This window comes from Dreissena polymorpha, chromosome 4 (genome assembly GCF_020536995.1).
Source record: "Dreissena polymorpha isolate Duluth1 chromosome 4, UMN_Dpol_1.0, whole genome shotgun sequence".
Classification (NCBI taxonomy): domain Eukaryota; kingdom Metazoa; phylum Mollusca; class Bivalvia; order Myida; family Dreissenidae; genus Dreissena; species Dreissena polymorpha.
The window spans coordinates 57,395,450-57,421,216 of record NC_068358.1 but is presented as its reverse complement, the minus strand read 5'-3'; the positions used below and the strand labels follow the sequence as shown (position 1 = coordinate 57,421,216).

At 35.5% G+C, this 25,767-nt stretch overlaps 3 protein-coding genes and 1 long non-coding RNA gene across 6 annotated transcripts in view; 1 reads left to right on the top strand and 3 right to left on the bottom strand.

Moving 5' to 3' along the window:
* Positions 1–3,910, bottom strand: part of LOC127878895 (uncharacterized) — a 37,256-nt gene extending 33,346 nt beyond the window's left edge. The window contains exon 1 of one of the 2 annotated variants that reach the window (XM_052425427.1): positions 3,871–3,910. The gene's annotated coding sequence lies outside the window, so the exon portion shown is untranslated. Of the gene's footprint in view, positions 1–3,536; positions 3,794–3,870 lie in introns of those variants that run through there. The other variant, XM_052425428.1, reaches the window with a different exon arrangement.
* A 3,483-nt stretch (positions 3,911–7,393) lies between these two features.
* Positions 7,394–12,779, bottom strand: LOC127879395 (60S ribosomal protein L31-like). Of its 2 annotated transcripts, none has more exons than XM_052426178.1 (5): positions 12,657–12,779; positions 9,944–10,062; positions 9,247–9,372; positions 7,885–7,997; positions 7,394–7,462 (listed from the first exon to the last, which is right to left on the bottom strand). In XM_052426178.1, exons 2-5 carry the CDS (start codon positions 10,054–10,056, stop codon positions 7,431–7,433), a joined length of 384 nt encoding a protein of 127 aa, XP_052282138.1. In that variant the 5' UTR covers positions 10,057–10,062; positions 12,657–12,779; the 3' UTR covers positions 7,394–7,430. The 2 variants fall into 2 exon arrangements, with proteins under 2 accessions (XP_052282138.1, XP_052282136.1); XM_052426176.1 differs by lacking the exon at positions 12,657–12,779 and adding an exon at positions 12,586–12,612.
* A 207-nt stretch (positions 12,780–12,986) lies between these two features.
* On the top strand, positions 12,987–24,326 carry LOC127878939 (uncharacterized). The gene is made up of 2 exons (XR_008048857.1): positions 12,987–13,108; positions 23,914–24,326. It is a non-coding gene; the product is annotated as an uncharacterized LOC127878939 (long non-coding RNA).
* LOC127878915 (transmembrane protein 131-like) overlaps positions 17,046–25,767 on the bottom strand; it is an 88,912-nt gene continuing 80,190 nt past the window's right edge. Inside the window, 4 exon segments of the mRNA XM_052425464.1 lie at positions 17,046–21,303; positions 22,111–22,451; positions 23,444–23,556; positions 23,912–24,221. Of these exon segments, the coding sequence (XP_052281424.1) occupies positions 21,010–21,303; positions 22,111–22,451; positions 23,444–23,556; positions 23,912–24,221 (1,058 nt within the window). The 3' untranslated portion in view covers positions 17,046–21,009.

The following is a 25,767-nucleotide window of genomic DNA, read 5'->3' as shown; positions in this document are numbered from 1 at the left end:
TGAAGCTAAGTTAATTTCCAGCTTATTTGTATCTTTTTTTATTGTTTGAAAATCATTGTAAATGTAAAGCAAATGTTTCATACAGGTAAAAATATACGTCCGGTTGGCAATCTAAACATTTATAATAATATTGTCTGCCTAAAGTTCCAATTATGGGTAGACTTTCATAAATGTAAACTAAATTTGGATCTATTATACATAACTTCAAGTTAACAGCTTAATTTGCAAACATCTCCGACAATGCACGCGTGTAAATGTTGTTTCTTTTCGTTCTTTTTGGTAATGATATATGCAAAATGTAAACATTTATTTTTAAAACCCAATCCGCGCCTCCTTCTTATGTGTATTTGCATAGATAACACGCATTTTTCATCTGATGAAGCCCCAAGCCTTGAAGGAATATATTTAGCCAGATTTCAGCAAATTATGACATCGTACAATCGCATTGCCGCCATCGTACTATCGCGTTGTCACATTGTCGCCATCGTATTGTCGCACTGTCGTAATCGTACTATCGCATTGTCGTCATCGTATTGTCGCACTGTCGTCATCGTAATATCGCATTGTCGGATTGTCGCCCTCTGGATTTTAATGTGTAACCACGATGGCCCTAACGGTATTCCGTACTCTCCTATTTGCCCACTATTTACTGTTAAATCATAACCTATATCTCAATATTTTTGTTTCAGGTCAACATGTTTGCCTGCACTTGCTTTTACTGTCCCAAGAAGTTGATATCATTGAAAGAAAAAATTGAAATCAACTGAAAGAAAGAAACTGTCAAATACATCAACATTTGTCACAAAAACGACACAATACGTTACAAGCAGATGGTACTTGATAGTGCTACCGGATTATTCGGTTATCGGACTCGAACATATGAATGGGTTACTCCATCCGCACATGCAATTGTAATCATAGACGATAAATTAGTTACCGAAAGAAGACTAAAAACAACAAAAAACTCGAATGGAAAGGGTGCTGGTGAAATATGCTTAGCAGATTTCGCGTGCTATTATGAAAATCTACCCGTAATTGCAACTATAGGCACAAAATATTATTATAAATGTTTAGATTGCCTACCGGACGTATATTTTTACCTGTATGAATCAATTGCTTTACATTTACAATGATCAAACAATAAAAAAATATACAAACAAGCTGGAAATTAACTTAGCTTCATAACGGATATAATTATAAAACCTCAAAGTTCAATGAAAATGATCTACAATGCATCAGAGTGGGCATAAATTAGCTGTAATAGTGAGCTTTTAAGTTAATAAATGAACTGCACTCGTGTCATATCTCGACATCTTTGTACAGCACCGTGTCATATCATTTTTTCATCAACATGTTGAATGTTAAGTCGAATTTTTCCACCAATACGAATTTTTGTGAGAAACCCTGGCGGATATGTTACTCGGGGACATTGTTTAATATAATTGTCGGTGCAAAAACTTTTCACTGGCATACCTTTAAAGAAATGTGTAAATAAAGTGCATAATGTGGGACAAATCCCTGCATCGTCGACTTTAAATAGCCATATTTCAATAAATCATGAATATTAATAACCAGGATTTTTCTAACATACATGGTAATACCTCCTTTGCATACACCAAAATATAGTTTAATTCAAAAATGCCTTTAAATCATTATAGAACTGGATTTACTTACCCTACCGAAATTCATCGAAATCTATCGGCAACTTCTCCTAGCACATCCAACTTCTCACAGCATATCGGGTTTCCGGGGGTGGTGACATGATTTGAACAACCTAGGTACAAAACAATACCAAATACCAAACTTGCGGGCTTTGAAGTTTCAGAGGAGATAAACATAAAGTATAGTCCGTTTGTTTGAATAGCCTATTTCAGCAATTTGTCAAGAACACAAATCAATTGTCCGGAGTATTCATATATACGGCGTCGGTGATATTCTCAACTATTTTACTGTTAATGTGATATATATTGATCTTATATGTTTTAAAATTGTATAATATATCACCAAAATGTTAAATAGATATTTGTGTTACTCAAAAAAGGATGATAATTTAAATGTACAAATGGTGGAATAAGTCTGCCAAATTCTTCAAAGTTTGATGCATTTTGATGAAAAATACAAATGCAAATATCAAAAGAGCATCTTTAATTAAGTTGAAATGTGTTTTCCTTTATTCACAACCGAGTCTAAAGTACAGAAAAGACACAGTTTGGCATAGAGTATTATCTGTGTCCGGATTCAATTTCTTATCTGTAACAGAATTATAAACGTGCGAATGGTGGCATTAGTTATTTGTTTTATATTAATTGTAACAATAATGTATATGGCTCACTTAAAATAATTTATGTTTTAAACAGCTCGGCTGTTGTGCATCTTCAAGATTTTATGCATTTTACTTAAAAATACCCATGCATTTTAATTAAAAACACCCAATTAATTGCTTCACACAAATAATTTAATAAAACTAAGTATAGATACCGGTAACTATAGAATGCCGCTCTAAAGGAACATAGGAGAAATAAAATTGTGCTTTGAATGTTTCTTGATATTTGATTAATTCGATTCGACGAAATTAGAGAATATGTATCATTCATCTGGAGATCAGCCGTACAGGCGGTATTGCAACCTCCGCGCAGAGATCAGCCGTACAGGCGGTATTGCAACCTCCGCGCAGAGATCAGCCGTACAGTCGGTATTGCAACCTCCGCGCAGAGATTTTACTGGAAGCAACATATCTGGATCAAATCCCTGCCTTCATAACCAACCACGTGATGATAGCCTAGCTACGTGGTACAATAATTTTACGGTTATGTTTACTTTTTTAATTAAGGTTATTAATTTTTTTATTATGAAGCTTAACTTATACACTGCTTTCAAAATGTAAAAGAAATGGTAGTACTTTAATTAATATAATACTTAAACCGAAAAAATCCTACCACATCTGGTAGGATTTTCTTGTGTACCAAATCTGGTGGGATTTTCTTGTGATGGCAGAGATTGTATGTGAAAACAAGGAACGACAACTCTGCTTGGACATTGGCAGCATTGAGCGATCAAAATATGTCGGGATTCGCAATGCCTTACATGTTCGGACACATAGGATGCATCCTGCGAAAATGGTCATTGTGCCATCTATGCTCAGCATAGTTTCAGACAAGTCGGATCATCAGCGCAGACAAGTCCGGGGCTGAGGGCTGACGTGGCCGCTAACGTTTCCGCAGTATGGCCTTGAGCTTCACTTGTCACATAAAACCCATTTTCGCATGATGCGTAAAATCTTATAACCAATAAATATTCCCTATGATTGAATACCGGTACATTCTGATCGATTTGTTGTACTTAAATATCCTTTTAGCTACAAAACATGTCAATTAATTAGTCGGAAGATACAATTTAAAACTCTTATGAAGAGAATAGATTTAATTAATACTTACGAAAATTCTAGTTAAATGTGTGTAGTTATCTCTTTTACAAGTTGTATTCTTATAATTTTCAACTATATGCACTTCAAGAACAAAATGTAAGAATCACTTTACCTGCTTATGAACACGGTATCCGTTATAAATTGGCACTGTTTGATTGTGACATGGTTACCTAGTTCTTAATTAATCCGCGGATTATCATTAACACCTTTCAGTAGAATTAATAACATTTTAAATGTAGGATTATGAAACGTTTAAATTGAACCAAATGGCCAAGACGACGTAAATACATTGTATAACCATAAAGTCGTTTAAAAACTTTATTAGTTATTATTTGCAAAATAAAGTAATAATGGTATCTTTCAAATAATTACACCAGATATAATCAATATGATGGCGGTAATGATGAAAATAAGCATCCAAGTACATTATATACAGTGCAGCTTACCGATCATAGAACGTTTGAAAGTCCTTTGTTGAAAAAACGGCTTAAGGTCGCTAGGCACAGACAGATAGATATACCGGTACTTACTCGGTAACAAAAGTAAATATTGACGCACTTGCTTCAACGCTTCAAACATCTACCCGGCAATCGAAATAAATCTTTAAATTTGTTTAACGCTACAGATTACTTTATGCGAAAATGAAATTCAATACCTTAGTTAGGTAATTTCCAACTAATCAATCTATTTGTGTGCAACCAAAATATACTTAATTATACTTGATAATATACTTGATTCACGAAAGGTTTTATATAAACGCGATCTTCAAACTTGTTTTATTTCTCCTTGAAACAAGATTTTTATCTATCACTTCATTCTACATTTCTACAAACTACTTTTGAGACTAAACGTAGGGATATGTTGAACCTTGGGACATGATTCGATCGCTTTATCATTTTCATAATTATTGTAATTAACAAAGGGTTCAAATGCTTTTTTAAATAACTTTGCTTCGACAAGCGATTTCATATATACCAATACCTCAACGTAGTGATAAAGTTAATAATGTCAACACGTAAGGTTATTTATTAACCAATAAGAATACAAGCGGACCGAAGTCCCAAAGTCTCTCACCCGAAATTAGAAGGAACTGAGCTGTTATATGCAACTCTTGTGACTCGTGTTCAGTAAATGTGGCTTATGATCTCGCATTTTACCAAAAATATTTTTTAACTCTGCTGAGATGTTATTAGAAACAAGTGGGCCTGAAATGCCCATAGTCGCATAGCATATACATACATAACATAAGTCAGTGCAGTACCACACTTTGATGTATACAATTCAGTCTTTAAAACCAAAGAGTTTTTTTTGGTCAACACCATAGTGAATGTAGTTCCATTATCATCATCATAATCCTTGCCACCATCATCGCTGTTGTCATAATTCCAAATAATCATCATCATATAATTCACCAGAAGGGCTCTCGCTGGGTTAAAATTGTATTCGTCACTTCAATTATTTTTTCGCCACTTAAAAAAGAAATATGAGCCATATTGTAACTCTTCCTAAAACATAGTCTTGAATGCAATAGAATGCATGTATCTTATGTGTTATTATCTCAAATAATCCCAATGGAATAAGGGTGCAGTGAGGCAGCTTAGAGAAGTGGTTTCGGTTCAGTGTTTGATCAACTCTTCACTTTTTAGAACCCCTCACTACCCCATGCTCATCATGATCAGAAACAAATCATAGTTGAATGTAAGTGGGAAACGTAAACCCATGGAAACAAACACACTTTAAAACTAGGCGTAAGCGTTCTTCAGTTATCATCCGGAAACCATCTGGTGGACGGACGGACCGACATGTGCAAAACAATATACCCCCTATTCTTCGAAGGGGGCGTAATAAATGTTGTGTTATTGATGTATTTAAGCGAGTTTAATTCATACAATTGACCCTTACTTGCTATGAATGTACATGTAACAAGAGGGCCTGAAAGGCCCAAGGTATCCCCCGCAACATATGCTTTGTTTGAGGATGGGGGCAAATTGGACGGATGAACATGATAGATGGACGGACGGAGGACAATAACACAAAACTAAGACAAAGGAAGGTTCTTAAGCCTTCACAATTTATTTAGGTGAATTAATAAGTCGTGCGTTTTCCACAAAAACATTCAACGTTTACATACGGTCAATTTTCAGAGTGTTGCAGAGTGAAAACAACATCTGCCATGACGTACCTGGAAATGTTTTGATGGTTAATCATTCATCATTGGGTACGGGAATCATAGGTGTCATTTTGGAAACATGATTAGTCACATGTATTCACTTTAAAGAAATCCGCCAAAGCGCTTCCAAGATATGGCTCCGGACACAAAAATGCCTATAGTAAAAAGCATTTTTTCAAGATACAAAGGGCCATAAGTCTGTTTTTAACAGATGGTGTACAATGCCATTTGGCGTGCATCATCCTCTTATGCATATATATACTCATACAAAGTTTCAATGAAATCCGCCGAAGCACTTCCAAGATATGGCTCCGGACACAGAAGTGCCTATAGTAAAAAGAATTTTTTCAAGATACAAAGGGCCATAGGTCTGTTTTTAACAGATGGTGTACAATGCCATTTGGCGTGCATCATCCTCTTATGCATATATATACTCATACCAAGTTTCAATGAAATCCGCCAAAGAACTTCCAAGATATGGCTCCGGACACTAAAAAGCATTTTTTTCAAGATACAAAGGGCCATAAGTCTGTTTTTAACAGATGGTGTACAATGCCATTTGGCGTGCATCCTCCTCTTATGCATATATATACTCATACCAAGTTTAAATGAAATCCACCAAAGAACTTCCAAGATATGGCTCCGGACACAAAAGTGCCGGACGGCCGGCCGGACAACGCAAAAACAATATCCCTCCGCCTCTGGCGGGGGATAATAACTGTTAAGCCCCATTACTGTTGACATAATTTCTATAAGAGTCTGAAATGGGTGTTTGATTTCAATAGGCTGCATTTCAATTATTAAGATATATTAGTAAACAAGAGTTGTTTTAATGGACCATCGAATTTTGCACAAGCATTGTTAAATGGCAACTAATCAAGAACAATTCCAAGAAGTCTAAATGCTCCTGGCTGTCCATTTGATTGGTCAACCTTGCAAGACCTGTAAATGGGGAAACTAATGGCAGAGCTCTATTGACCAGCCATACCTAATTGATTAATCGCCATTTGTTTTCGCAAATAGAAAGATTGTATCGCCACTTTTCAAAGACTTTCGCATTTGGCGACAATTACGAATGGCATTCGGAACCCTGATCGCCATATCTTCACCATCATAATTAACTTCAGCATAATCTGCAGCTTACAACATATGGACACTTGCAATGCTTCATGGCTACCAGTGGGGACATAAAAATATCTCCCAATAAACAACTCGGTAGTTCTTATGTTTTTGGGTATTGAAATACATATCACTTACAAGACATTAACTTTATAAGTTTATCTTAAGAGTTCCATATTTAATTAAAAGATAAATAAACAAGTGATGTGTTTGTCAGAAACACAATGCCCCCTACTGCGCCGCCTAGATTTAAAAAAATTGTTTTTGATAATATCCCTTTAAAAAATATTACTTCCCTTGTAAAAATGATTTGTACGTGCCAAATGATAAATATAAATTATCTCCCTTTAAAGCTTGTTACTTCCCTTGGACTTTTTTTTTCCTTTGGCCTTGAAGGATGACCTTGACCTTTCACCACTCAAAATGTGCAGGTCCATCAGATACACATTCATGCCAAATATCAAGTTGCTATCTTCAATATTGCAAAAGTTATGGCCAATATTAAAGTTTTTGGACGGACAGACAGTTCAACTGCTATATGCCACCCTACGGGGGCATAATAAAAATACTTCTTTGCTTATTGCTTCAAATGTGATTTTCTGCAAGCAACTTTTTTCTTACATGTTCATAAAGACCTCATTTTACTTCAGTTTGCATCATTTTAGAAAGATGACAAAATATTTAGTTTTTCTTGTTTTATTAAATTAGCTGTACACATTATTCATTGTCCACATTGAGGGTGTGTGTTCCTGAAATGAGAAAAAACAACAATTATAATGCGACCTCAAATCCTACTAAACATTCTAACAAAACTGTAATTTAATAGTCAGAGCAAGTTAACAAAGTCAATACATATAAGATCTAAAGAATAATATTATTTAAAATAATTAAAAATTATCCAGCAAACCAGTATCTAATTTCAAGTGTGGCGCCAGAAATAAGCCTGATAATAAATTTACCTCACTGAGAACAAATGCCGATTCTTTATGCAATTTTCAACCAATAATTGAATACACCGGCACACTAAGTGGAAATGTATGACGTTCTAATCTAGAAAACATTGGATTTCTGCAGCAGATTTTCCAATGGCAACACAAAGCTTAGAAAAATGTGCAAGGCACGTATGCGACCAGTGTAAGACACATTGCTAATACACTATGAACCCATGTACCTTTGAAAGATGTACATGGAACGTATGTGACTAAGGTGTACAGCCTGTGAACGGAGTCCTCATCTTCGTTACGCTTCCTGGCCAGACGCACTCGCACTCGGTAGGGAACACTCCTGAAACAGGTCAAAAGATTCGTAGTATTGAAATATTGTCTAAACTAGGTCCTTTTTCTTAATCATCACTTCCAGTCGTAGAGTCAGAGGCCAAGTTGCATTATTTATTCCTTTTGGAAGGGGATCAATCAGATCCTTTAACAGAAACTGACCAACAAAGTAACAGTTTTCTGAATTATTACTCAAAGGATGTCCGTTTAAGACTTTAAATGGCTATACAGGCTCTAATTTTGTCAAAAAATATGAATGATAAACTAGAATGGCAGTTTTGAAGAAACAGTACTAGTACATTGATAAGAGTTTTGTGAAGAAATGGCATTTTCCCATTTGTTCTGTATAAATATACACAAAGACATTTGTATCAAAGACATACACACTGTCTGTTGAAAAATCCCTACTATCCTATGCAAATGTTCTTATGTGATTGACAGACAAAATTTATCATTCATTCTGCAACCGAGCTGGGGAAAAAAGGTTGCAATCTAGAGTAAAATTGTTTTTATTTTTGTTGTATATAACAATTTATTTATAATACTATTTACATTTAATATAAATTTTGTCTAAATGTCCGCCTTTGACCATAATTGATAAAGTAACCAGCAAATTCGTTGAATTGATATCCCCTGCCGAATAAAGTTTGTTTATCAAGTTGCTTGATATATGGTATACGGTGGTCCTAAGAATGTTTAAGTGTAGTTTTTTTTGTTATTGATTGAAATGCTCCTCATTGATATCTATACACCCATGCAGTACATTTTGAAATCTTGTAGCAAATTGAGATATAGCCCTAGAAAGTTAAACAATACAAAAACTACAAAGGGCAATAACTCTTATTTTAGAAAGTGTAGGGTTATGGTTCTTGTACATGGCACTTCTACTTATTGATATCAATATGCTTATGAAGTTTCGTGTTTAAGTCTTGTATGGTGTCTGACATATAGCCTGAAAAGTTGCATACAAAAAACAAAGGGCAACAACTCTTATTTAAGAAAGTGAAGGTTATGGTTCATGTGCATGGCACTTCTCCTCATTGATTATATCTATACACCCATGAAGTTTCATGTTGATATCTAATAGAGTTTCTGAGATCTAACCATAAAAGTTTTGTGACAGACACACAACGCCAAGTATATATCCCTCAGCCAAAGGGATACACATTGAACATACACACATAAAAACCATTAACATACACACATCAAATATTTTAAGATATTTTAATACAAAACATGCATGAGTGCTACTACCCTACCTGACTCCTTTGGACCAGATGTGTTTGTTAAGACGAGAATCCACACGCACATCTGGAGTTCCCATCATCTTTTCGGCAAAATGGCGAATTTCCTTGATTGCACGCGGTGCCCTTTTTTTGAAACTCCTGAAATGAATTAAAGAAAAACTGAACACCTGAATAACTGCAAGACCGCTATCATAAGTGATCTCTTCAAAACAAAACTTACTTTGTCAAACCTTCCAACTGTTTGTGGTTTCACTGGCTCAAAAAGTTGCTGCCACTATATTTTAAAATTGATACTGGTAGTTTGGACAGCCTAACTATCAAAGCAATTGTTTAATGACTTTCACATAGTGGAGCCCACAATATTTTACCGGTACTTTCATGTCTAGATTAATACTCGTTTCTGATAAAATGCCAAAACCTATGTAGAAACTCCATTTCTATTTACTGTACCATAAATCAGCGGTGAAAATGCAAATTTTGTTAAAAGAGGAACTTTTCAGCAAGTATCAAAACTGCTTCTCCAATGCTCTAAATAATGCTAAATATAACTACATGTAATTCAGTTTCAGTGCACTGTTCCTTGATAAGAAGTTGTAAAATAAGTCTATATTGAAGATAAAAAAACAACGTTCTATTACTTCATTTAAATAAATTTAAATAAAAGTATAATTAACTACAACACATTGAAAGCGAGAGTTGCATATCTTACCTGCCGAAGATACGTTTGTGAAGGTTAATGGTGCATTCCTTGGTGATCACCTCGTTGATGGCGTTCTTGGGTTTCTGCTTCCCACCTTCCTTGCCTCCCTTACGAGGAGCCATTGTATGCTGGAAAAAACAACTTAATAGCTACATTGTTTATCATAATACATAATGATCGTTCAATAAGCTGGCCTTTCATAGACGGTTTTAGCGCAGAAAAAACTGTGCCTTAACGTGAAAATTAATGTGGCCGCGCCACTTGCTAATAAAAGTTTATTTTGTGACAATGGATATTCAGTGCTTGAAACTTTCACTAACACTTTCAAACGTGTATTTACCACACTTTCACAACAGCAGACCAGTGCTTTCCACATGATTTTTGTCAGGTGCCCTGGGGCTGATAGGGGTGGTTGGGGAGGGGTGTCCCCTCCCGACGTTGATTTTTTTTATTATTTAACGTGTCAATTCACAGTCTGTGGTGCGTTATAACTCAAAGAAAAACAGCGTCAAAAGACGTCATTTGGTGCGCTATGACTCTTCAAGAAAATCCCCCAGTCATTTAAAAATATATATAATTTTTATATTGTTTGTTTTAAAACTTTCCCGCACAGATAGTAAAATCCCGACTCGAACAATTCCCCAATACATCCGTTTCAACCCAACTATATTACTGTATACTTACCATTTTTCAAGTTTCTATTTATTACCCGATAATCCCATTTATATAAATCACTTTCTGGTAAATATTTACGATAAAAGCTCTAAATTATTTCTTTAACACAAAACTTGCCATTTTCCCTACAGTATCAAATAAATTTTAAGTGGCTATTTATAGATTTGATGAAATATTGCCTCTGAACATGCGTCAATGCCCTGGCGTGTTATGTGCTTGTTAAAACGCTCAATATACGCACGCTTTCTATGCAAATGACCAGGGACCTATATGTTTGTGTAGGTCCCTGAAATGACGCACCGTTGTACATGCTGCATAATTTTCGCGCTCATTTTAATTGAGCAAAAGAATTGACACAAAATAAATTTGCACTGCTAATTTGAAGCAAGAATATTTTAACGTTGCGGTAACATTTACATTTGGAAGTATGTTTCGGATTAAAAACGCGTTAACATCGACTTACGGGAATGGGTTTCGGATTACACATTCAATTATTACCATTTTAGATTTCAACAAATATTAGCAGTTGCGTTATGAATTAAACGATAATTTGTTTAAACACTTTACGAGTCGAATAAATGTTTTGACGGAATTATGCATGAAATTCACGTTGTCCACGAGGATTACGGCCGGTTGCCATCATCAGTCTTCTAAGTATCGATTATTGGACGAAACATTTAAAAGTGTGCATAATTAATTCAACGAAAATTTGTTAAAGCGCATAACATGTCGAATAAATGTCAGAAAAATGAGGTGAATCAGTTCTATAAATGGACATGATGGAATATACATGCAATTAATTTCTCGTATTAATTACGAGTCAGACTCATAGGTAACACTTGTTTACAGTAAAAAGGTGTGATGATGCCCAAAACTGTCTTTAAAGTACTGTACTAGTTATTGGTTTTATATAACGGAAGTGGTAATCAAGCTGCGATTAACTCTTTCGTGCCCAAAGTCTATCAAAAATAATGGTCGATAGTTAACCCCGCCATCATAAGCATTCGCGTAACCTATTGGACGATGAACAGCACAGTTTGACAACTGGAAAGTTACTTGATATATCCTTGTCAGCATTTAAATGACTGTAATGTGGCTAGAATAATCGATACGTGCGTCTAATCAGTGGATTATCCATTACCCCATGTGGTGATTATGGCGATTACTTGTGAAAGAAGGTACCGAGTGCTATTTTAAAACAGGGAATATTGATACACTGATAGATAAACCTTGATTTTTTTTTACAATCTCCACTTTCTTTTACTGAAAAATACACTGATCGGAAAATTTCAAGCGCCCCGGGGACTCTGATTTCGAAATGCAAGCGCCCCGGCGAGGGATCGTTAAATGGCCTTTGGAAAACCCTGCAGACTAATTTAACATCATGATTTTTTTGTTTAGACATATTCCGGTATTATTAGATGCATTTAATTATTTCAATTTGCAAATCACGGCACACAATGACATCAAAATGGGAAATATTATTAGCATCTGTTTCGTATGATGGATGTCCTAAATAACGTACATTTTATTTATACATCACATGACACCACTGTTTTTGATACAGTGTTAGCTTTAGCAGAGACCTACAAAAAACAAGGTCCATAGCTTCAGCGAACATGTCTACTGTCTTGCCAAAACTCAAAAGCTTGTTCGCTGAAGTTCCTATCGACATGCCAGTGCATATTTGCGACGATCGGATCCCAAAAATGATGTCAAATTGTTATCATATAATCTCAACTCCTTGGTCTAGTTTTAAAGAATCTTTGCTCGTCTCTTTAACACTATTATTAAATTATATTGTCAAGTTTTATACTTTAATAAATGTTACTGAATAACTGATGAAAACATTTCATAAGATGAAAGTTGTAAATAATACGGTTTTCTTAGACCAGTTTTACCATTAGACGTGAATGACGCGCTCAAAATCATGATTTATAAACAAACAACCGATGTTCCTCCGTTTAATTACATACTAAATTGCGCATTTTTTACGACGAAATGCAGGATTAACGCTGATTTTTGTTCATACGTTTTAATAACAAACCTGCAAGTAAATATGGAGGATAAAAGAGGAAGTTGCGTAGTTGTTGTTGTAGGACTTCGGTATCGGCCGGATAGCTTGTGGCCGTGACCGCTACTGCCCGGCAACACAATCGCGTATAGAGAAAAATAATTTGCTGTGAACGTAGCATAAGTCTTAATTGTTCTTGAAACGCAAAAAATAATTGGTTAATGTCTTATTTATTTATATATTTATCAGATTTAATTTGGTTGAAGTTTTTTGGCAAATTACAATAGTGAAAAGGGCCAGCATAACTTTAATACTGTTCGCACCAATCAAAGACCTATAGATAACAATCTATAGGTCTTTGCATCAATGCAACAGTAAGAAAAGTTCTACTACAGCACTCAACCAGGCTGCAGTGCACCAATTTCTTTTAAAGTTTTGTAGCGGTGAGGTTAGTGTTCTCCAATAAAAAAAATCACGCTTACCGGGTAACTACATGTATGACTTATACTGAATGATATCAACGACATTTTTAGCATTAATTAGATACAACTTATCGCACATTATTGCACGTAAATCATTTTGGTGTAATATAGCTCACTATTATTAACCTTACTTTGACCTTAAGGCATGAATATTTTAAAATACTGATATGACTAATATATCAGTTTGTATTCAAGAATCAGGCGAAACAGATACACGAGTATTCCACTATCTTACTGGTATGTTGTCATTTATTCTCATTAAACACGTGCACAAATATAACTTACCGGTATTGAGAATGTAGGATACCATCCAAACGTGTTATTGAGGAGTCCACAAGTATATGTCTTCTTCTTCCATCCACTTCCATGTAATGGCCACCTTCAACTGACTGAAGATTATTGCCATGGTGCGCATAAGAGTTAAAAGAAAAAGTGAGAGTAAAAGTGTGAAGTATATACAGTGTGAGATAAAAGACGAAGGGGAAGTTAGATAAAGTGTTTGGCTAGTTGAAATCTGAAGGTTTCACCTGAGCCAGCTGACATGATGTCCGGTGGAAGGTTGTTCCATTCCCTGATGGTTATCGGAATTGTTGGCGATATAGGGTTCTGCAGTATGGGATGTGGAAGTAAAATATATTATTTGTTGGTTCCGACTTGTTTAGATTTGGCTGGAGTCGATTTTCAGTTGGTATGTGTACTCGGTTGTTAACAATTTTATAAAACATTGTTAGTCGTGCTTCTTTTCGTCGATCTTGGAGGGATTTCCACTGAGGGTCTTTTAGCATATCTGCAACGCTTGAGCGATATGTTATCTGTTTTTGAAGTATCTAGCTCCTCTGCGTTTGATCATTTCCAGTCTATCCAAGTCTCCCTTTCGCATGGGATCCAGATGGTGCAGGCCTATTCCAATGATGGGCGGACGAGTGACATATATGCTTGTTCCTTGATGGCTGTGGACGCAATGTTCAGGTTTCTTCGGTTGAAGCTTAGGTTTCTGCTGGCTTTACTGCTGATGTTATTAATGTGCTGCCCCAATATAGCTTTTAATTCAGTGTACATCCAAGGTATTTTGTTGATTAGACGTGTTCTAAAATGTGGTTATGGAGTTTATATTGATGGGTGATGGTTTTGCGCTTGCGGGTTATTGAAATGACTTGACATTTTTCAGGGTAAAATTTCATTTTCCCTTTATTTTCCCACGACGCTAATTTGTTTAGGTCTTCTTGTAATTTATGCAGTCTGCGTCTCCTGATATGGTGAGGTATTTAATGGTGTCATCTGCGAAAAGTCGAACCGTATATTTTAGGCCGTCTGGGATGTCATTTATGTAGTAGAGGAACAAGGAGGGGCCGAGGACAGATCCCTGGGGGACCCCAGAGTCGACTTAAACTGTGTCTGAGCATTCTCCATCTAGCACGACTTTCTGTGTTCTGTTTGTGAGGAATGCTTGGATCCATGCTAAGGTCTTTCCTTGTATGCCGTAGTGTTCGAGCTTGTGAAGGAGGAGGCCGTGGTGTACCTTATCGAAGGCTTTCGACAAGTCCATTACGAGGATATCGGTTTGGTGGCCATTCTCCATGTTTTGGGTCACGCCGTCGGTGAACTCAAGGAGCTGGGTCTCGCAAGATCTGCCCTTTCGAAAACCGTGTTGTAGTGGGTAGAGTAAGTTGTTTGCTTCTGCATTTTTCATGATGTTGCTGGTAACGATATTTTCAAGGAGTTTGCAGCAGATGCTAGTTAGAGATATTGGCCTGTAGTTAGCTGTGTCATTTTTGCTTTCTTTTTTGTAAACTGGAGTTACGTTTGCCTTTCGCCAATCGTCTGGGATGGTGCTGGTGTGTATAGAGTTGGAATATGCTCGCAAGGAAAGATAATATTTCTTTTGCTAGTTCTTTCAAGACTCGTGGGTTGATGTTGTCTGGGCCTACAGCTTTGAAGGGGTTGAGTGAGTTGAGAAGTTTTTTTCTATTCCGACGGTGGATATAGTGATTTCAGGAGCAGGTGGAGATTTCATGCTGGTCATGTATTTGTTGATCTTGAATTCTTTAGCGGATATGTTGGTGAATACTGATTGGAACTGCTTGTTGAGGATGTTGGCTTTTTGTTTTGCTTCGGAGTAGAGTTGGCCCTTTTCACGAAGTCCTGTGATAGAGGATTTGTCTTTTTTCTTATGTTTGATAAATGTCCAAAGTCGTTTGCTGGTAGAGCGGTTTCCGGTGTCTGATTCTTCTGGAGTTACTATGTAGTTGTCTATGTAGGCCCAGTAGGACTGTCTTAGCTTCTTCAAATTTGGCGATCAATACTTTACTGACCCATGATGAAATACATCATGTGGTATAACGTTTTGTTAGTGATTTACACTCACATATATAAATCTGTTATGATTAAATGTTTTAAATTAATTACTTACTCTGAATAGCCTCAATGTATTATGATGCTTTGTATTATATCCATGACTTATTCTGAAAGATTTCAATGCATTAGAATGTATTACATTAATTTTATGACATGCTGAAATACATTAATGTGTGATGATGTACAATTTCTAATACTTCAAATCCTTATGATAGTTATAAAATGTTATATAACGTCTTGTATTAATGACTTATGCTGATATTGAAATGTTACAAGTAGATCTACAATGTATTTTATTACATTCATGACTTAATTCTGATTTACATAAATATGACTTGAGCTTAAGCAGAATGGCAATGGCAGGGGGGATGTTTACTTACTTATGCTGAAGTACATCTATTTGTTTTTTAATTAAATTAATGACATTTGCTGAAGTTCACCAACCAATGTATTATGATTTATTTACTATAAGGACTGAAGCTGAAAAATATCAAATGGTAATAGTGTATTGTACACAAATCACTTATGCTTAATTTATTACCTAAATGTGTCATCATGTATTAAATAAATAACTTACACTGAACTATATCAATTTCTTAATGTACCAGTATTTATGAATACCCTTTATTGTTTGCTTGAAAATGTAGTTTACTGCAACAAGTACTGCACATGTCATAATTGATTTCTGCTCTAATATTATAATTATACAGCATTGCATTCATGATTAAGGCTACAGCAAATGGAAAAGTAATGCTGAAGTCAATAAGTAGATGGTGTTGCTTTATAGCATTTTTCATCAACTGTTTGAGAATATACATGTACGTGTCACTTCAAAAATATCTAATACTCGCTGTCACTAATATTCATTGCGTCTTGTTCACAGTTAACAAATTAAATAAAACTCCTGTCAAAGAATTTTTTCATGAATGGATAATCATCATTTGTATTGTAAAATAATGAAGCTTTCGTAATGATTTTCCACAATAATTTGAAAACAAGTTGAACACTAATATGTGTCTTGTTCTGATAAAACTGGGCATAGTGCATGTGCGTAGTGTTGTCCCAGATTAGCCTGTGCAGTCAGCACAGGCTAATCACAGGCTAATCAGGGAAGATTAGCCTGTGCAGTTAGCACAGGCTAATCAGGGACGACACTTTCCGCTTTTTCTAGATTTTTGGTAAAAAGGGACTTCCTTTAAACGTAAAATACCATTAAAGCGGAAAGCGGACTGCACAGGCTAATTTGGGACGACACTTTACGCACATGCATTTTGCCAAATTTTCACAGAACAAGACACATATAGCTTTTATATTTTGCTGTTATATACAAAAGCCTGAAGGAAGAAGTTAGAAGCGCATTAGGTTTTGCTTCACCAGGTTCTAAGTTCGAATTTTTCTTGTTAGTATAATAAGTTAAGACTACTAAAAACATATAGATTGGTCAGTTGGATTACTGTTATTTCCTTGTTTTCACAAAGTATACGGTTCTGCCAGCTAACTCTGTTTGTAGATTGCAGGTGTGGCAATCCCAGGTTTGCGATTGAAGCCTCACTAAGAAAGGACAAAAACCACAACAACCATAAAATATTGCAGAAATTGATTTATTCACTTTCAATGGCTTGTAGGTCCTACAAGACACATTGTTTTAAGCCAATCCTTTAGGTGAGTTTTGAGTATGCAGCAGAAAGTAATCTCTGTACAGTGCTTTACCACAACAGGATTATCCGCCCTTTGTTAACATTGTACATATGATTACAGAGTGTAATACATACAAATGTGTTAAAATAACTCAGTACAGCATATAACAGGAAGTAATTTTAGACCAATACACACACATATATACACATATAGGTGTATACATGAATATTAATCAACACAAACACGTTTATATTCAAAAGAACTCAAAGATAACACAGGTGTATTACCAATTACTAGGCATAGTACTAAAATGTATTGCTTTACATGAACGCAAACATAATAATAATTGATACATTAGTGTGCATAACTTTGCCAAGAAACTTACTTGTTAGAACAAAGAAGTCAAAATAAATAAACAGAAAACTCCAAAGTAACATTTTCAGAAAATTAGAAAATTGTTGTTGCCAAAAATAAGAAAAGATTTTAATAAATACAAAAAAAAACCATATTTTGTTGATATCAGACTAGAAGACTGTCTTTGTAAAATTAACCAATGAAACAAAAATTAAACCAACAAATAACTGCCTGTAAATTCCATTAAAAAAGATAAAAAAATCACAGCTAATCATAAAATCAATCAATTTATTGTCAAGTTCACTCTTAATTAATGAATGTAACTTCAATTTATCTTTATTTCACGTCACTGTATCCACTTAGGAATTTCTCAAGATATCACTCTGAGTAAATGACTGTGTCAACTGCCTAAAGGCAAGCAAAGGCTAGGTCCACCCAATAGGCAGTCAGCAGAGTTGTTTAGCAGGACATGTCCTACATTAGAGCTCTGGTAACATGGCTATGCACAAAACACCAACCATTGTTTAACGGTTACAAGTCAGGAAAGCCAGTATATTGAAAATAACGCACAAAACCATTGTATCTCGTGCAGATGTAACTGTTTTATGCTTTACCATCAAAATTGTGTGATTCTACATCAAGACTGATTAATCTTCGTGCCATGACTGATTAATCTTCACATCAAGACTGATTTATCTTCACATCAAACCTGATAAATCTTCAAGCATTATACATGAAATTAAAAGCAGCTTGTAGAAATCATCAAATTCTTGGCTTGTTTGTCACATCCAGGATTATATGTGGTGAATAACTTACTCCTTATCTTCCGACTGCCAGTAAGCTACTCTAACCACACTATTTGTACTTAATTGGGTATAATTAGTCCCTTAATGGTATTTCGCAACTCTAAATACCATAACCCCATTGGGAGAAACCTTTTTTTCACATTTTCTGTATCAATAAAAACCATTTATATTGTTACATCATATTATCATATGGTTTCAATCTCCATGCAAACGTTAAAGTATTTCCAACCACATATTTCCTTATTCATTTATATCCCTATTCCCAATATAATATCCACCCCAAATCAGGCATAATCAGCAAAAAGATGAAAGATACCCATACACAGAACATGTGGCTAAAAGATACAATAATCATTCTTTGGAAACTAGTACTCCATGAATATTGTCACATGTCAATGACAGGAAACCATCGTGGAATAAAAAGGGACTAGACACATCAACACTTCCTGCTGAGATCTATAAAAATTGACATTTTATTTCATAAATGAGATTTTAAAAAGCTTGTTTTCGTTACTATCTGAAAGTAAAACAGTTTATGATTTTGATTATGCTTGTTAAAACAAGACTCACCCATGGCCATACAAAAAAAATCAATATTAAAGGGACTTGTTCACAGTTTGTCAAAATGACAATTTTCCAACTTTTTGTCAGATTCAAAACTAAAGGAACCATGTACATCAGGGAGCAAAATAACACCAATGCCATACAATCACACTGAAAATACAATTTCTTTATGAATAATCATCTTAAAAAATTGATTAAATTATAAAGCGTTAATTTGGAGCATTCTGTCATTTTCATTATATTTTGTAAAATTACTTGGATTGCTTTTGTAAAGTATCAAGTATGCAAAGCTCTTTAGCAGCATAGATGGCTGAGTGGTCAAGGCGCTAGCCTTTTAATATACAGTGGTTAGAGACATGGTGAGTGAACTTTTTTGTTTCTTTATTTAATGTCATTCTTCATATCTTGTTTTAAACTGAAACCTTTTAGTTCTCATGATAACATTTATCAATTTAAAGCATTTCATTACAAACTTCAAAACATGCACAAATCTGTGAACAAGTCTCTTTAAATGTTCATGAACCCTAGCTGTGTTAATGTTTCAAATCCACTTCAAATTTGTTTTCTCAAATACAATAGCCGTATTTTGCTCGTTAACACAAGAAAATCAGCTGGCCAATAATATTAAGAACTACAGATCAAATATGCATCAACAAACAGTAAAATACAAAGCACTTCTACAGGATAAAAATGTAAGAAATACATATCACACAAGAAAACGTGTACACATGTTACATCAAGTATTTTTATTTTAGCCATCACTAAATAGTCATTAATACATGTCTCTATTCAAAAGCCAATATAAATGTTCTAGGTTTACAAATTAATGCATCACTGCAATAAATAAATACACTTTTGTCTCAGCTTTTTAGTATATATATTTGTTAAGAATATTTGGCTTGTAGTGTACAAGAAATACCTTTTGGGATCTCAAGTGAAACAAACTATAAAACAATTCAAACCATGACAAAGTGGGGAAACAAACAAACCATGCCTTTTTAACAGACCTTTTTAACCATACATATATAAGTACAAACAAAAAAGCATGAATTGTCACCAAATTATATATGTCCATCAGATTCAATACAACCATACAATAATTTAGGGATAAAATGAAAAGTGTTTATTACCTGACCATACAAGGATATGAATGTTTTTGTAGAATACAAGTTCGAAAAGAACAAATGAAGTAAAGTAAAGGCTATGTTTAGGACAAAAATAAATAAGGCAATATGAATCACAAAGAACAATTGTTTTGATTTTTTAAGCATTTATATACCATAACCATCTGTCAACCATATTAGGATTCTATTCTGTGTCACTTGTTATTATTACAAATTCTGTCCCAAAGTTTTAAGGTTACAAAAAAGAAAAAGGATTCAAACAAAGTTTTATGTTTAACCATAAATTCAAATTCAGACTAAGTTTAATTTATTAGACTTGTAAATATGACAGTGAACAATGGATATAAATTATGCAATTGTCGCAACTCGTAACAGAAATACTTAGTTAGTATTTCTAGAAGTGACAAGTTGTCATTAAATACAAAAGTAGAAACACACTAAAACAAACCATTTGATTAAAAAGCAACATTCAATATACATAACATTTACACAAGTTTAAACTACTGTTTTATATATTATATATTAAAATGTCTTGCCACAACAGTCAGATACCAGATTGTCTCATTTCATTTGAGATATAAATAAATTGAACCTGCAACTAAAAACTTAAATGGAAAACAAATCTAAACTTGATTAAAGATAACTGTAGAAAAGTATAATTAATTACAAACACGGATATATTTAACCAACCTTTGCTTCAAACAATGCTTGTAAAAGGATGTCAAATAAGTCTCAAAACAATATGCTTGTCAGGGAAATAAAAACTTCATGATGACTACTACAATTATGTCCTCCTTCAAGGGCATATAGAACGTGTAAAGATAGGCCTAAAACAAAAGGAATTCTTGTCACTTCTTAAATTTTTAGAATTTAACATACTGCATCTCTGTGGAAAGAAACCCTGATTAAATTAAACACATCATGGTAAATGACTGACAGGCAAGACAAGGCCAGCTGATTTTCCTTACAGTTTACATAGTCAACAAGCATAATAACTAATAATTAACTCTTCATATTTTTCACAATTATTTGTCAGTCCTATTTCCACAGTGTTTCCAAAGCCTTACAGCCCATTTCCCATGGGGTTATTATGCCCGGATGGAGAAGGCATGTTGCTGGAGTTACTCCAGCCGCTGGAGGAGAGACCAGCAGACGGGCTCCAGATCGGCGAATTGAACGGGTCAAACAGCCCGTCGGTGGCCGGCTCCTGGCTGGTGGCAGTGCTGCTGGGCGCCGTGTAGCCAGAGTAGTTGGTGATGGAGGAGACTGCAGGGGTGCCGCTCCCGCCCCAGATGCCCATAAGGGAGTTCCAGCTGCTGTTTGCGCTGTTTGTCAGCGTGCTCCATATGCCCGTCTGCTGCAAGTGAGACAAAGAGGTGCAAACAGGTGTACATGTGGTAGTGGATACAAATTCCATAAAAAAAGAAAGTGGCGTCCCTGGTAAGCCCGTGCAGACTGCACAGGCATATCCGGGATGACACTTTGGGCAAAATCATAAAGCCCAGTTTTCAAAAAACGAGGCTCAGTTACATTGAATTTTGGGTGAATTTTGAATATTGATGATTATATGAGACTCTAAAACTAACTAAAACTAAACCCAAATGTTGTTTTTAGCATATAATTGAATGTGGCTGAGACTCTTCTAAGACGTTTTTACAAATAAAAAAAACATAACAAAAGTGTGCATCATTAAAAATAACAACACTACATAGTCAATGCAACATTCGTAAACACAAGATGGTAATTGAAAATGAGGACAATGCTCTGTCAAATTACACATAGCATTATAAGCAGAGCCAAACAAATGGAAGTTGTCAGTATTCATCACTTTATTTTTATTTTTAAATCTTTCAACATGTATGGACAATGACCTGTTCCCATCGTTCTACTGGGTCAGTTTTCGCTAGGTTCTTCAAGAATTTTTTTTTTTTTTAAATCCTCCAACTCCTGAAATTGCTGGCTTTTTTTTGCGAGAATATTTAACATTAAAATGTTGTTAATGGTAAATGTTAATCAAGTGATCAAATGTAATCCTTTGATACACTACAATCCACAGAGAAATCTCAATCTAAACTTTTAACAAAAATAATTATTTTCATTAGAAGGAGGGTGAATATTGGCTCTGATCAAGATTATGTTAAATACAACTTTACGATGTACATACGCTGGTTGTGGCTGCGAGGCCAGCTCCAGTAGGCCACGAGTTGTTTGTCTCCATCGGGTTGTACTCTGTGCTGTACTCAGAGTCCCACAGGCTCTCATGTGTGTTCCTCATGAGCGGGGTGTCAAAGCCTGGCCAGTCCTCGCCCGGGCGCAACCGGTTCTGGTACTCCATGAGGCGCCGTCGGCGGTCCTGCTGCAGCTTCTGCATCATTGTCAGGTCTTGCTGGCCCCCAAGTGGGTCTAGTCCTTGGCTCAGGCCTTGGCTTGGCAGGTAGGCATCCCCGCCCCCACTGTTGGTCAGCGTGCTGAAGGCAAAGCCCTGTTTGCTGCTCGTGCTAGGAACTGAAATAAAAGGACAATTTCTTTGTATTTACCCTTTACCCTTCAGATACCCATTTGACCCTTTTTTAGTCCTTTAGAAAATCAAATTAAATGAAAGACCCTTCTAACAAGATTCAAGTTTGAAAGGCTTCATTTCTAGCTCTTTACCAGAAATGTGTTTGTCAGAAACACTATGTCCCCTTCTGCGCTGCTTTGAAATTTTATATTTTTGTTGACCTTTGACCTTGAAGGATGACCTTGACCTTGAGCTTTCACCACTCAAAATGTGTGGCATGTGTTTGTCAGAAACACTGTCCCCTTCTGCGCTGCTTTGATTTTTTTTTTTACCTTGACCTTTCACCACTCAAAATGTGCGGCTTCATGAGATACACATGCATGCCAAATATCAAGATGCCGTCTTGGATATTGCAAAAGTATTCATAAAATGAGCGATTTTGGCCACATATATTTGACCTCTGACCTTGATGGATGACCTTGACCTTTTCCTTTCACCACTCAAAATGTGCAGCTCCATGAGATACACATGCATACCAAATATCTAGTTGCTATCTTGAATATTAAAAAAGTTATTGCAAATGTTAAAGTTGGAGCAAACAGACCAACATACAGACAGGGCAAAAACAATATGTCCCCCACTATAGTGGGTGAGGGACATAAAAAACTGATAAACAGCAAACAGCATAAATATCAGTTACTCACAGGCTGTTCTGGTGTTATGTGTTTTGCATTTAGCCATTTTAATTTTGCTTGTGAGTGGAAAAGGGTTAAGTAGCATTTATTGAAGAAAATATACATAAATGCTAGCTTTATTTTAGAGGTTTTTGGAAAAAGATTTAGTTTTAAAATTGTAACATAAACAACTGAGATGAGGGTTGATATAGTACATTTAAATGAATCAATGCAGTACAATTTGATCCCATTTAAAAGGAATTGTTTTTTCTTTTTACACTCGATTCTTTTTATGCAAACTTGTATCTGAAGAGCTAAGGTACCATTAAGTCCGAAGGAGAAAGCAGAGGTTGATGTTGTCAAAGCCCCGGCCTGTGTGTCGGTCAGTGTGTTACCAGCACGACTGTTCTCCTGAATAGTGGACAGACCGCTGCCACTGCAGATGAAAAACAAAATGTGATAAATGAAAATGCCGTTTCAGAAGTTAGGTTAATTTGTAATACAAAGGGAATGTTACTACATATGATTCTTTCAACATTAAGATCAAATTATTGGTGAAATGCTTTGTTAAGGGCAATAGAGAATTTGTTTTCTTGTGTGCAATCTTCTTTTTTTTTGCTTCAAACTGATGCATGCATCACACTTCAAAATAATAGAAACTAATATGAGCTGCAAGGTTACAAAAGAATTTAAGGACAATCTGAAGGGTTGAATGTGAACCATAAATGCTCGAGTTCAGCAATGAGAAGCAATAATTTCACACTTAACCTAATAACTGCCAATGTACTTACAGTATCTCAGGAGTGGATGGTGTGGTGCTAGACCCTGTTCCCCACGCACTCCTCTTGCTGGTCACCAGGGGCGGAGTCTTGGTTGTCATGGGGACGACGAGCCCCGTTTCGCTCACCGACCCAAAGCGTTTGTCTCCCTTGGCCTTGCTCTCGGCACTGCTGCTGCTCACGATGCTGGAGTAGCTCGAGGACCGGCTGGAACTGGTCAGCCCGTCTGGCGAGATGTTAGCGGGTCGGGTAATCAAGTCAGCACTTTTCGTCTGATGTTGCGCAAACTGGTCGGTCTGGATAGAGAGCTCAGCAAAGTCGTCTGCAACATAGAATTGGCGGGAATTATGTTTTATGGGAAAATATTTTACATTGGATTTACTGTCATTAATTGTGAACATGATGTTATTAAATTTATGTAACAGATGATTTTGATTTCTTTCACTTTATAGATGATATTTTTTTCCAGTAAACAGATGATTTTCAGTACTGTATTTTACAGAAGATTTTGTTTCATTCATTTTACAGACAATTTTGCTTCATTCATCATAGAGATGATTTTGCTTCATTCCAACTGAAGACAGTAGTTTTAGAGTTTATAGTTGCCTTTATGGTTTATTTACACCACTATTGAACCTAGACATTGAGCCTTTCACGTTTATTTTGTTCACTCATCAAAATTACTTGTTTCAATGTTATCATAGACCATTAAGGTAATGCGTGTGCGCAAGAGCATGTAAATTATAACACACACAAGATCAATCGTCATTAAGAGTGCAAGGTGGTGCTGAACATGGTATCTATAAGTTAAGAATACAGAAATATGGAAGGGTGAACTACATCAGTGCCCAATCTATGTAAAAATCAAACTATCTTGCAGGAGTGATGGCTATCTAGCTAGATAATCCAAAGCACCAATTAAGAGGGGTTTTGGGCAGGTGTGACTCGCTGTGAGGTTAAAGTAAGAAGCACAGAATAAACATGTAAACTATTGCCATGAACGCTAGCCCAAAGTAACCTCTTTTGAACATTGCAGAACAAAGTTAAGGACTTATTTCCAGTATATCTGTGAGACTACTTAAGTAAGAAAGCAATTAGCACAGCAAATGCCATAATCGAATGAATCTTTCTTTTGAGAAGGATTAATATGCTTAAAAAGGAAAACACATTAAGGCCTTTGTGCATATTTCACTAAATTAGCGATACTTACACATGAATAATTAACAAACATATACATGTATACTCCATTAATTACATTTTGAAATAAAAGACTTAAATAAATACACAATCATGTAATATTAATATAAAAAAATCCCATATTTTTTACAACAACAAAGATAAATCATGAACAAGGGCTGTTTGTAAAACATGCATGCCCCCCATATGGGCTGTCAGTTGTAGTGGCAACCATTGTGTGAATACGTTTTTTGTCACTATGACCTTGACCTTTGACCTAGAGACCTGAAAATCAATAGGGGTCATTTGCCAGTCCTGATCAATGTACCTATGAAGTTTCATGATCCTAGGCCTAATTGTTATTGAGTTATCATCAAGAAACCATTTTACTGTTTCAAGTCACTGTGACCTTGACCTTTGTCCTAGTGACCTGAAAATTAATAGGGGTCATCTGCCAGTCATGATCAATGTACTTATGAAGTTTCATGATCCTAGGCAAAAGAATTCTTGAGTTATCATCCGTAAGCATTTTACTATTTTGAGTCACCTTTGACCTAGTGACCTGAAAATCAATAGGGGTCATCTGTCAGTCATGATCAATGTTCCTATGTAGTTTCATGATCCTAGGCCTAAGCAATCTTGAGTTATCATCGGGAAACCATTTTACTATTTTGAGTCACTGTGACCTTTGA